Source organism: Myotis daubentonii, chromosome 13 (assembly GCF_963259705.1).
Source record: "Myotis daubentonii chromosome 13, mMyoDau2.1, whole genome shotgun sequence".
NCBI lineage: Eukaryota > Metazoa > Chordata > Mammalia > Chiroptera > Vespertilionidae > Myotis > Myotis daubentonii.
In genome coordinates, this window is record NC_081852.1 from 39862557 (window position 1) to 39875775 (window position 13219).

General features: G+C 41.8%; 1 protein-coding gene across 14 annotated transcripts in view; it reads right to left on the bottom strand.

Moving 5' to 3' along the window:
* CPEB3 (cytoplasmic polyadenylation element binding protein 3) overlaps window positions 1–13219 on the bottom strand; it is a 181822-nt gene that overhangs the window by 136769 nt on the left and 31834 nt on the right. For 7 of the 14 annotated variants that reach the window (XM_059662846.1, XM_059662837.1, XM_059662835.1 and 4 more), the window contains exon 1: window positions 6304–7484. In XM_059662846.1, coding sequence (XP_059518829.1) covers window positions 6304–7455 — 1152 coding nt within the window. In that variant the 5' untranslated portion in view covers window positions 7456–7484. Of the gene's footprint in view, window positions 1–6303; window positions 7650–7999; window positions 8158–10285; window positions 10407–13219 lie in introns of those variants that run through there. The other 7 variants (XM_059662840.1, XM_059662839.1, XM_059662838.1 and 4 more) reach the window with 6 other exon arrangements.

The window sequence follows — 13219 nt, forward strand, 5'->3', positions numbered from 1 at the left end:
TTGATTCCAAGATGCCAATTTATTGTATTATTTTAATTCAATTGTATTTTTCTATTTCAAGTTAAATCAAAATGCAAATATTAGAATGATTTCACATGAAGAAGTTCACATGCTCAGCACCTGTAAAGAACAAGAACACTAAAGGCTAGGAAAATAAATGTGAGAGAACTGAAGCAGAACCCCTCCGAACAAGCCATCTACAAGATATAAGAACCAGCTGTGGAAAATTCCTTGCAAGGCTGGCTGCTGCAGCCACAGCACTCTCCCAGGGAAAGCCCCTTTGAAGCTGTGGCTATATTCCTCAGCTCTCAAGATCCTAACTTGGGGCTGTACACAGAATTCTATCTCTGCGAACCACACTGGCCCCTACAGAGAGCCAGGTATTGTCTTCAGGGAAGCAGTAATAAGGAGCTTCAAATTACAGACCTTGGAGATTCACAGCTACCAAAAGCAACACTTGTGGCATTCAGGAAATTAAGAGTTGAAGCATTTCTCTCATCACCAATTAAAACAGTCACAGAGCAAGGAAAATTCTTCCACTTGCATTGGTGAGTCAGCCATAAGAAGCAGCAGGTAGCTAAATGCAGACCATCCTATGACATAAGCCTGCACTCCCCAGCCCTGAGCGCCAGACTGGCTTTCCAGGACAGGCAGTCACCATAACACACAGCATTCCAGCCCCTCTCCACTTCCAGGCGTCATGGACTAGTGTTTAAGTCTGGACTATTGGTCCTCTGTATCCACGGGTTCCGAACCCGCGAATACAACCGAGGATTGAAAACGGTATTTTCTCTCCACCTTTTGGAATCCGTGGATGTGGAGGGCCAACTATATGCTTTGTTCTACACTATTTTATACAAGGACCCTGAGCATCCACGGGTGTTGGTATCCACAGGGGTCTTGGAAACAATCCTCCATGCATACTGATGGACAACTGTACTTACCGGTAGTTAAGCAGGCATTGATGAGCCATAACAGTATCTAATTTTTCTGAACACTTTGTTCTCATCCTCTCATAAAGCACACCCAGAAGAGAGGCGCTCTCTCTCTCTCTCTCTCTCTTTCTCTGCCCACCCCCCTCCATTTTTGCAGACTGGGGAAAAGCATCGTTGGCTAAACGCCTTGACCCCAATCGCCAGTGACAGAGCTGAGGCTTCACCCAGGGTCTTCCTCACTTCAGGTTTCATGAGCTGCACACTACTCTATGTCTCCTCCATCTCTTTCCTCAATAAATCCACGCGGCTTAATCAAACCTTTCACATTGCAGTAAACAGAGCTGTGGCTGTATTCCTCATCCTTCTGACACTAGCAAAAACCACCTGTGCAATGATAAGTTGCAAGTGGACAAGAATTACGCGTATGCGGCCCTTGAAAGACAGAAGGATAGGCTGGCCAATGAGGAAAACTATTTAAGTGTCTTAGAAAATATCTAAAAACATTACATTTCTGAGAGATCACTTCTGTGTCAACTTACTGAAAGATTATAAAAAGTTTAACACTAACTACAACACACAATTCTGAAGTATACAGTTATTATTAATGTTTCCAGTAGCATAAAAACCTTCTAATATTTCCTAACCAACCCCTTTTTCCCAATAGAATATAGATAATGTGGCTTTGCTGGCATTCATATTAACCATGCCATAATATGTTCTCAGTTTGTGGGGTCGGGTGGACTTTAAGTGGCTTTGCATTAGAGCGGTAGTTAAGAAACCAATTACAGAAGAATCTCCAGTTTTAAATCTAGGTCATACTATGCTTATTTAAGAGCAAGCATAAGCTAGATAATTTATATTACTTCCTGAAAATATATTTTTAAAAAGGAACATGGACAAGTTGAAAAAATACCGTTTCCACAGGATTTATTATAAATAGGCACATTTAGTTTTAAAATAATTAATAATCCCATGAATTCATCATGTAAGGAACTTCTCCTCCAGTTATAGATAACCCACCAACAAAATTAACACTAAATTACATTTAACTAGACTTATGTCAGAATACATGAAATCTACATAGTCACTTTCAATTTGGGGTCGGGGAAGAGGGAAGAGATAAAGGTAGAGATGCAGACAGATAGCAGAAAATTTGAATTTTCCCCCCAAAAATACAATATTCAAAAATATATAAGCTAACTAAATAAATAAATAGTGGGAAATATTGGCTACTGTGAATTCCAGTCGTGGTATATGTATGGGCACTGTATTTTTCTTCCTCTATTTTTATACATATAAAGATTTTTTAAACACAATTTCCAGGGTATATCACAAGGTCAAGTACAGATTCAGCCGAGGCTCCTGCTTCTACCCTGCACTGTTAACTGAAGTCCAAGAGGTATCATAGCCAAAGTATTAATGCCTCCCCTGGCTCAGAGGCAGACTGCCTAGGTTCAAATCCCAACTCGGCCAGTTTCTGGCTGTGAGCTTGAGCAAATAATATAAATGCACTAACCCTCAAGTCATCAGTATAATGAGGATAATAACAGTCTCTACCTCAAATGAGTTCCAATGAAAAACTACATGTAAAGAGCTTAGCACAGGGCCTGGCTGACAGGTAAATCGGTGGTTTGCCACATTGTTATAGTAACCAGAGTGTATTTTCAGACAGAAAAGAAAAAAAAAGACTAAATGACATTACACAGAAGTTTGGTGTTATTCAGATTGCACTGTATGGAACAATTGGTAATCCATACTATAAGATCATACAGAGCCTCAAGTCACCATTACTATAACAATAATCATAACCCAACATTGATATGGTTCTTACTTACAGGCCAAGCACTGTGCTAAGCATTTTCTATGTAGTTTCTCACTTGAATGCATAGGAAGCAAGGAATTATTATTCCTCTTTTACAGATGAAGAAATTGAAGGTCAACAATTACAATTTGTTCAAGATTACGATGGCGGAGAGTTGAGATCTGAACCTGGGCAATCTATCTCCAAAGCTTGCTTCTGACAGCAACTACCCACCTGAACTTGGGCAAGTCATTTTCCACACTGGGACTTCGATGTCCTCCTCTGGAAAATGAGCAGAGTGGTGGGACGGGTGCTCTCAAAAGCCCCTTCTAGATTTTTCTGGACAAAAATGCTACTTAACCTAATTCACTACTGTACAGAAAGCATCGCCGCTCTAGTCCTTTACATGCCTAGGCGTCTCCAGTCTTGTGCAACTCCCTCAGCAGAGTGCCTCCATGTTCTTGAGCTCTGTTTGGTGGGAGGCATCGGTCAGGTAGGGAACCTCACTAGAAAGTTCCATAACTAAGTCTCTTTGAATTGAGTTCAAAGAAAACCTGACTTAAAATGAATTCTATCGGACAGCACTATTTGCTTGCTACAGGGAAGTTAAGAACATACATCAACAAAATTAGCCAAAAGCTCTAAGGCCTGAGTTATGTCACTCTACCTCTCAGGACCTCAGTTTCCTTAATTTATAGAAATGTAATGGCTTATAGATACAAGTAATCCCTAAGGAAGCAGCCACCCCAATCCAGGGAAACCAATCAACCTTGCCAGAATTGAGAGAAGGGGTAAGGAAGCATGTGCACTTTGAAAAAACACATTTGAAAACAGTTATTGCTTTTCCCATGTAAACTACAGAAGTAAAGCTCCAAAAAAAAAAGCTATTGTGTTTGGCAAATGGAAGTGAAGCAGCATTGGGGAAAGGGAAAGGGAGAGGCGCATGGATTTTTAAAAATATTAAGATACATCAAAGTAGATAACTATTGAAAGCCCCTTTGAACTCAAAGTGTCTGTGAAATTTAAAAAAAATCAAGTTAGCACTCTATGAAATAAACTTTTCAATTCAAAGAAAAAATCCTATTTGTCAAATAAACAAAATTTTTTAAAAGTCATTAGGACTACTTAAGATATTTTCTCCCCTTTGGAGAAAAATTATTTAAGTAAATGCACAAACATGTAAAATTCTCCACACAAGACTCAAACACACTTCAAACATACTTTATAAACTTATCAACACAAACCAAGTCTGATAACATTCCAAGCCAAAATACATCCTAGTTACTCCTACTCTGATTCTAACACTGCTTCAAAACCCGGGAGCTCCATTTTAAGAAACAAAGTGAGACATAAAGTCCATGCAGTTCTTTCTCTGGTCAAATATATAAAGCTCAATTTTAAATCAAATCTCTTCACCTACAAATCTTTTGGCCATTGTTGCCTATTTAATAGCACCATTAGGTGAAAAGACAGGAGACCAAACGCAATCCAGTGTGTCTGGCTATAATTAGCATTGTTGATAAATGGTCTGCTGAGAAACAACACACTACTTGTCAATATCTGTTTGGGGGAACTTTAATGGATTTAATCTCTCCCCAGATCCCATTTCCGGAGATAATTAATCAAAAGCTAGTTGTATTCAAATTCAACTCCTAGAAAAAGATGACTGATGTCTACATCGTCAGCTCTCAATTCCTAAACCTCATTAGATTTGAGGTTATCCTCTAAGACTTGGTTTGGGAGCACCAAAATAAAAAGAGGGCCTATTAGAAAAAGAATACTATGAAAAAGTGGACAGCTTGTAGAAAAAGAGCTCTCCTACCAAATGCAGCCTCCATCCCTGCCTTACCCCACCCCATCCCACCCCACCCCACCCCACCCCAAATAAATGCAGAGAGAAATTCCACAAAGGGGATTCCTTCTTCTCTCTACCTACCAAACTGATCTCATCTTGCAGTGTCTCTTCATTTTTTTTTTAATAAGCAGACTTTAGAATGGCACAAAATAAATGTTACTATTACAATCTTCCATCCCTGAAGCAGCCTGTGAAAACTTGTTAAGATCCTTTCTCATTAAAAACCCTCATATACACAACTGATGGGTTTCATGGACCTCCTTCAACTATCAAGATTAAAAATCCTTGCTCTAGCCGAGAGAATCATGTGCTTCTCAATAACCCTATCTCCACCTTCAGGGATGGGAGGTGCCCAAACATCACATCTGAAACATAGAACAATAAAATGAAGGCTCCAATTGCACCTGATGTGTTAAACTACCTCTGTCAAATGCTGGTTCTGCCATTTTTCAGCAATGCTCAAAGGATTTGTTGTTTTTTTTCCTTGACCACACAAAGTGAGTCTCATCCAAAGCCCTCCTCTCTCCTTTCTTTCTTCTTTTCCTTTTCAACTGAGCCTAGAATGTTATGGCCAAAACAATCTATAAGTGAAGGACAAAGGTTTGCCTGAGAACAAAAGCCCCCAGTGAACACTCACCCTCACCACCCCTTTCCAACTCAAGATGTTCAGAACACTGTCAACCACTGCGGCCCTCGGCCCTCGGCCGGATCAGAAAGCAAGAACAGAATAAGGACACTCCATTCAACCTTTTTGTCTGGGGCACTTCCTGGGTTTTTCATTGGCATTTAACACCAAGACACAAGGCTCGTTTTTCATTAAAGTTGCAAGACTTTCACTTTGCCCAGTTTCAAATGGTGTAATTGATCTGCATTGTCTTCTTAAATAACCCAACTGAAGGACACTGCAGCTTTAAATATTTCAGTGCTAACTAGCAAATAGACTCCATTGCAATATGGCTCTGAAGGTCGCGTCCTATTGTCTCTTTCCTCTGGAAAAAGAAATTTTTTCTAAGTCCATCTTCTAGGTAACATAGGAAGGGTTACCCCTAGAATTTCCACTCTTCATCTCGGTCTCTGATATAGTTCCGATGGTGATTGGAATCTCACACTCATAATTTTCCTGGCAGGGGCAATATGCTGATTGCTATTAAAGATGCCAGCACCTTTTAGCAAGACATAAACACATGTGTTCACATTAGTTTAATTGAGCGTATGCAACTGTCTGAAATGGCACCACTCACGGGCTCGTTCATCTCTTCCAGGGCAGGGCCAGGGTGCTTTAGGAGTGGACGGGAGCGGTAGCCCGCACTCTGCCCCCGGAGCCCCAAATTGCATAACCTGAAATGTGTAGCTACTTAAACCGACCGGAATCTCCGCCTACTCATCCCGGGGCGATGCAGGCACCTTGCCACACACTTGCCGCTTTACTTGTCAAAGGAGGTCAAAATAAGAGGCGTAAGAACGGCGAAGGGAAAAATAAACTAAAAGAAAAAGGCCCTTTTCTATCTTGTCAGGGTGTATAGACACGTATCTTTGAATAGTCGTAGTGTTCCCCCATCCCGGGGCTCGGGAGCGGAATGGCCCCAGTGAACTGGGGGCTTTGGGAAGGGGGCGAGGGTAATCAGTGGACTATTAAAAGGCAGGGAAGGAGGGGAGGAGGAAGTGGGGTAAGAGGTAGGAGGAAGGCGAGTGCAGGTGCACTGGAGCATTACCTGAAATGGCAACAGATTGTTACCATTATCGGTCCGGAAAGCGTTATCCTCCATCCAGGACTTGGAGGTGAGCGGGGCCGCGCGGGGGAACTTGGGCGGCGCGATCACATTGCTGGAGAAGGGTTTTTTGAGCGGCGAGATGGGGTTGAGCGGTGAAGGCACCCCGACGCCCACGCCCACGCCCACGCCGACCGCCCGGCGAGGGTCCCGGCCAGCCTGCAGGCCGCCCCAGGGGTTAGAAGGCGCGCTCCAGGCGGCGTTCACGCTCTGGTGCGTGTTCCAGCTGGACGAGGCGGACGAGGCGGCAGCTGCGGCTGCGGCGGCCGCGGCGGCCGAGGACGAGGACGGCTTGCTGGTCATGATGGGCTGGTGGCCGTAAGCCGCGGCGGCACTCCTCTGCGCGTAGGGCGCCTGGCTGGGGCTGGCTGGCGACCGGCGCTGCTGCTGGGGCTGCGCCTGCGGGGGCTGCGCCGGCTGCGCGGGCTGCGGCGCGGGAGGCGGCTGCTGGTGGTGCTGGGTCTGCGCCAGGCCGATCTGCGGGGAGAAGGTGCCTCCGAAGACGGGGTTGACGTGGTGCGGGAAGTTCTGGAAGAGCATGGTCCCGTTGACTGGGGTGATCCCCTGGAAGAAGCTGTCCTCCACCGCGTTCGTGGTGCCCGTGGACCAGGTGCTGCCGAAGGACGGCGACAGCGACGCACCCGGCGCCGCGGGATCCTGCGGCGGCGGCGGCTGCTGAGGGGGCTGGTGGAAACTCAAGCCCGGCAGGAGCGGCGACTCCATCTGCATCTTTTCGGGGCCGTTGGGGGCCGGCGGGGCCGCGGCAGGGCTCAGGGCCGGCACTGCGCTGCTGTCCTCCGGCTTGGGGGTCTCCGAGGAGAGGGGCGTGGACGGGGTTTCGGCTGCGCTGGGCTCGGGCTGGGGCTGCTGCTGCTGCTGCTGCCGCTGCTGCTGCTGGGGCTGGGGCTGGGTTTTGCTTTTGTCCATCAGTAAATCATCCTGCATGGTTTGCGCAGCTGAAACGGGAAAAAAGAGAGACGCGTTATTGTCAATGTGATCGTTAATGCCCCTCGCTGAAGCGGGCGGGTGTTTTACTTGCGAAAATCCAGTGCCTCCGCTACTAGCCAATTGCAATGCAAATCCATAATCTCCCATTTAGAAGAACAGGTCGGGCTGGGGTGGGAGGGCTCACGCAAGGTCTCTAAAAACACTGTGAGAGCGTCTTCACCCTTTTTGATGTCTTGGTTCCCTTTCTGGATTAGTGAGAGATGTGCTTATAAGACAGAAAGACAGCAATTTCGCCACGTCTCTTTTCCCTTCACCGGAACTAAGAGCGTTCACCCGGCAATGAGAAACTGATTCTGGTTCCTGTTTTTTCCCAAGCACCACCCTCCCCTAGTTATTTGCATACGTCAATAAATACTGCTGCGTCCTTCAGCAAGGTTAAAAAGACACCGCGCACGACCCTTTCTTCCCCCCCTCCTCGATTCTGACACTTTAAAGAAACAGCAGCCTCATCCCTCTTGATTAGCAAACTGCCTTCTAGCGTTGATAATTGTTTCATTTAGCAGCAGCGAACCACGAGGGAGGAAATCCTTGGCATTTGTGAGGAGGACTCAGCTGCACAATCGTTCTCTGGCCTCCCAGTAGCTGCAGCACTCCATTTTGTTAGGAGACAGGGAAAAAAAAAAACCCACACCGTTTTAAAAGAGGTAAAAATCTCCTGAAACGTTTGGAAGTGCTTGCTCCTTGTTACTCTCTAAGGATTAAGGATTTTCTGCTTATTCTCCAATTTTCTTGTCTCCAATTCTGTCGCACAAGAGATTTTTGGCATCTCAGTGGTTCAGGTCTCAACAGGAGCCTGAGAATTTCTCTGCAGAGTGAGGAAATGTTCTAGTTGTATTTGAGGTCAGAGAGAGAGAGAGAGAGAGAGAGAGAGAGAGAGAGAGAGAGAGAGAGAGAGAGAGACTCTGGCAGACACTGAGTGTGAGATGGGGTGGGGCTTTAAAAAAAAAATCCTCTAGGGAGGAAAATAAAAAAAGTAAAAAATCCTTCTGGGATTTAAGTAGAAAGTCAAGATAATTCTGGAGTTGCCAGATTGTCATTTTTGAATCCTCCTGCTGCTGCCTTGGTCACAAGACTTCAGCAAATTTAGAATACACTCTCTTATCACTAGTATTAGCAGTGAAAGATTATGGTTTGAAGACCCTGAATTACCATATGCTAGCAAAAGTGTTAAAAATAGCAGAGTACAAAGTCTCAAATTCTCATACATTGTAATTATAGTGCATTGCCATCACTGCTTCATTTAGCCATATAAGGAGAGTATGGTATTTTCCATTTCGAATAGGATTATACTCACCCCTGCCTACTGCCTATTTTCTCATTCACGGACTATTATATTCACCTCTACCTACTGCCTGTTTTCTCATTCACGGATGAAAATAGTAATCACTCAAAACCAGATTGCCATACATATAGTTATCCCTGAGCTAGCGTGTCCCTTGGAACATGTTAATTGTATTAACTATATTAATATTACAGTGCTGAGACCCTGGAAACAAATATTTTGAAATTTTAAAGAAGCATATGACCAAACATATAATTATTTTAGGTGAGAATTCAGTATAATTGTAACAAAGTTATGAATATATTTAATGCAGTTAATTCAGATACAGAGAAGAATTTTCTCAGGACACTTGTGAAAGGGCATTCAAATACAGGCAGAAGCTCAGCCTTTGGGCATCTTCATAATAATAACTGTAAAATAAATGTATTGGAAATGGAGGTGCTACTGCTCTTAACTATTAAACAAAATTATGTCAAACCAAGAAATAGGATTAAAATAGTTCCATTTTATTAAAGACTACCTTTAAAATGATTACAGAATGTCTAATCATGGGGTTGTACACTTGAAACTAATATAATATTGTACATCAACTTTTTATTTTGTTATTTAAAAATAAAAAAGACGAAATGGTTAATCTTTCATTTTAAAGTTCCATACATAGACAAAATAGCGGGCTCAAGAAATTCTTCACAGCCACCTTACTCTCCTTTTCTACTCCTTTCTCCCCTATCTCCCCCCCACACCCCCGCAAAAGAACCCAACCTAGTATGACATACATCACAAATGGCCAGCTACTACCAATAAAATCTACTTAAGATTGATTTTATGTTCTTCAGTTCCCTTGGTCTAAAACAATGCTTTGATCAGTATTGAAAAATATGACACAAAGAGGCAAGCAAGGCTGGGATTCACAACACCAAATTCTATTGCTACCAAAGGAAATGGTGATAGAAAGAGACATTTTCATACTTGGTTTAAGCAGTGCTGCAGTAAACCATTATAATCTGGGATTTGAGATGCTTCCAGTGGGTTAGAATTGTCTTTACAATAGCCATATCATCATGGCTGAAAGATGCAGTTGCTTCTAATTTCAATCTCACAGCTTTTCTGATGCTTGTACAAATGCTTTTTGTTAATACTTTCAGTGTAAACTACATGCTCTTGGTGGAAAAAATAATGCTGTACTATAGAAAAAAAAAGCCAAAAAGTAAGCTGGACTCAGAATATTTTATAAAGGCTGTAATTAATATTAACATATTTATTGAATTTAAAGATTTTTATCATACCATGAACACCCATTTCTCTTCTCAATACCCTTAAAGACATACATTTCACTTTCTCATAAATTCACTCTGTCAAGGTCAAGACCCATCTTTAATAAATAAGACCCTTTAAACAAAAGGTAAACAATAGATTAAGATAACATTTACAAAGTTAATATGCACTCTCTTTCGGTGACTGCTTGTATAGTTTGTTTGTTTGGATCAGGGTTTTTCTGTTTTCTTTTTTTCTTATTTACAGCAAAGTCCGAGAAATAGATACCTCCTCCTTCCCCTCCCCCCACCACACACACAATAGATCTTCCTTTACATGCAATCACCCAATCTCAAGTAACAAATTCTTAGTAGCAGTTACCTTTGAGGGTCCAGTTTTTAAGGATCGATAAAATTTAAAAGTGTACAGTATTTATTTTCTTCTTTCAGGTTGATTATGTGACCGCTCTGGCAAAAGCACTTTGACAACTGTAAGAAGAAAGGGCATGCGCAAACGGGGAACTGTGGGGGCTGAAGTCCTTCACAAGGTACTCTGCCCGACTGAAGCACGTTCAGCCAGAAAAGGAGGAAACCTCGAAAATAACTGATTCCAGGGGGAAGAGGTTGTCCCGCTGCACGTTATATCTTCCTAACCAATCTACATCACGAGTTGTTGAAATGAGAAGGAGAAAAAATAAAATGGCTTTGTCAACTTGATTTAGGAAGCCAGGTTAAAAGAGAAACTGGATTGTAGGGCTCAAAATAAATAAACCCAGCAGAGCTACCTTAAATGGTATTAGAATGGCAATGACTAGATAGCCAGCAATAGGAACCCTACCAGAGCCGAAGAGACCGCGGTGGGGAGGGATGAAAAAAGGAGGGGGACTAATGGGAGAAGATAAATACTTAAAATCTGACCATACATAAAAGAAACATTTTTAACATTATAGAATGAAAAGTATCTCAGTGTGAAATGTGATATTAACCTTGGAGGTCAGGTGAAAGTAAGTTTCAGTCACAAATTTCCTGACATCTTATCTACCAAGATTTCTTTGTATTTGAGTTTTCAGTAAAGGCACAAATCATTTATTTTACCTGATAGTCTCTGAATCCACTCACCTCCTTATTTTACTTGGCAAAATGAAAGTTTACCTTACATTACTCATACAATGCTCAATTAAATAAAATTCAACTCTTTTAAGCTAAAGTAATATTTGCTGAAATATTTAAAATATTAAAAAACATGTTTAGTGTTTCACTGCATAGGACAGTGACTTTTTTATTCGACAGACAGTAGAAACAGTTTCTATTTTTTTAATTTTTTTTTAATGTTCAGTTTGCCGGGCCAGTGTAGCCCAGTAGTTGAATGTTGAGCCATGAACCAGGAGGTCACCCTTCGGTTCTGGTCAGGGCACATGTCAGGTTTCAGGCTGGATGCCCAGAAGGGGGAGTGCAGAAGGCAGCCCATCAATGATTGACTTTCATCATTGATGTTTCTCTCTCTCTCTTCCTCTCCCTTCCTCTCTCTGAAATCAATAAATATATACATATATTTTTTAAAGTTTCAGTGTACATTTTTCCTAGTTTAACATCATGATTCCAAGGCTGGAATCTCACAACATATTAACATCAAACACTATTATCTATAGATTCTGAAAGCAATATTTCAACTACCAGTTTGCTCACGTAGACAGAAGATATTATTTCTTGTGGTATTTGGCTCAATGACATTCGCCCAAGGGGTTCAGAGTAAATGTCAGTTGATGACTATGCTGACTGAACTTGGAACTAAAAATGTTAAGCAGACCTGGCCAATTTTGTCAGTGGTTAGAGTGTTGGCCTGTGGACCAAAGGGTCCAGGGTTCAATTCCTGGTCAAGAGCATGAACCTCAGTTGCAAGTTCCCAGCCCTGGTGGGGACATATGTGGGAGGCAACCAATCAATGTGTCTCACATCTCTCTCTCTCTCTCTCACTCTCACACACACATACTCCTCCCTCCCACTCTCTCTGGAAATCAATGGAAAAAATATCCTCTGCCGTAATCGGTTTGGCTCAGTGGATAAGAGTGTCAGCTTGCGGTCTGAAAGGTCCCAGGTTCGATTCCGGTCAAGGGCATGTACCTTGGTTGCGGGCACATCCCCAGTGGGGAGTGTGCAGGAGGCAGCTGATCAATGTTTCTCTCTCATTGATGTTTCTGACTCTCTATCCTTTTCCCTTCCTCTCTGTAAAAAATCAATAAATATATTTTTAAAAAATCCTCCAATGAGGATTAAAAAAAACACATTTAATTTTTTAAAAAATGTTAAGCAAGAAAGAACTATATGCATATATGCATAACCATGGACACAGACAATAGTGTGGTGAAGGCCTGCGGGGGAGGGGGGTTGCAGGGTAGAGGGGTCAATGGGGGGAAAGGGGACATCTGTAATACTTTCAACAATAAAGATAAATTTTAAAAATAAAAAATAGAAATAAATAAAAATAAGATAGTCTTAATTTTCTATTTCCCTTATTCACCAATTAAAACTAAAGTATTACCAGAGACTATCAACTTATAGCAGTTAGTAATCTTTGTTTCTAGTTATTTCTAAGGAAAAAAACTAACAATATATGAGGAAAAAAAATCATTTTTAATCAATCTGCCAAAAGCTTTTTAAAAGGACTAAATGATCTTATTACTACTATAAACTTAATTTATATTCCCTGTTTTATTTCTCTTCCTCTAACCTCCTAAAGAAACGTCACCTCTGCCAAGGTGCTATACTTCCATTTGCATTCCAGAGCCAGTAAGCATCACCTCAAGGTTAATCTTATTCCTGAAGACTTCCTAACCTACCAAACTTCTATTACATCTTCAAGTATTGGAAGTTGTTCTTGGTTTTTTTAAATCCCTCATAAAATCCTTACAGAGACTTGATTTTTAAAAATAATTTGAAATTAATTTCAATATTGTATCGGTAAAGTAATAATTCTTACGTTAGTTAGGTGTGCTTGAAAATGGTTTACTTAGGCATTTATTAATCCATTAATAGACCCTAAGTACAGATCTATTACAACTTCGCACCCTGGAGAAAAAATAAACTTTGGTTCTTAAACCTTGATAAATGATAATAAAAATTAGTACTGTACATACTTAATATAATTTTTAATATATATTTTTAATTTATTTCAGAGAGGAAGGGAGAGAGAGAAACATCAATTATGAGAGCGAATCATCAATTAGCTGCCTCCTGCACGCCCACATGGGGAATCCAGCCTGCAACCCATGTGCCCTGGACTTCCTGGTTCATAGGTCAATGCTCAACCACTGAGCCA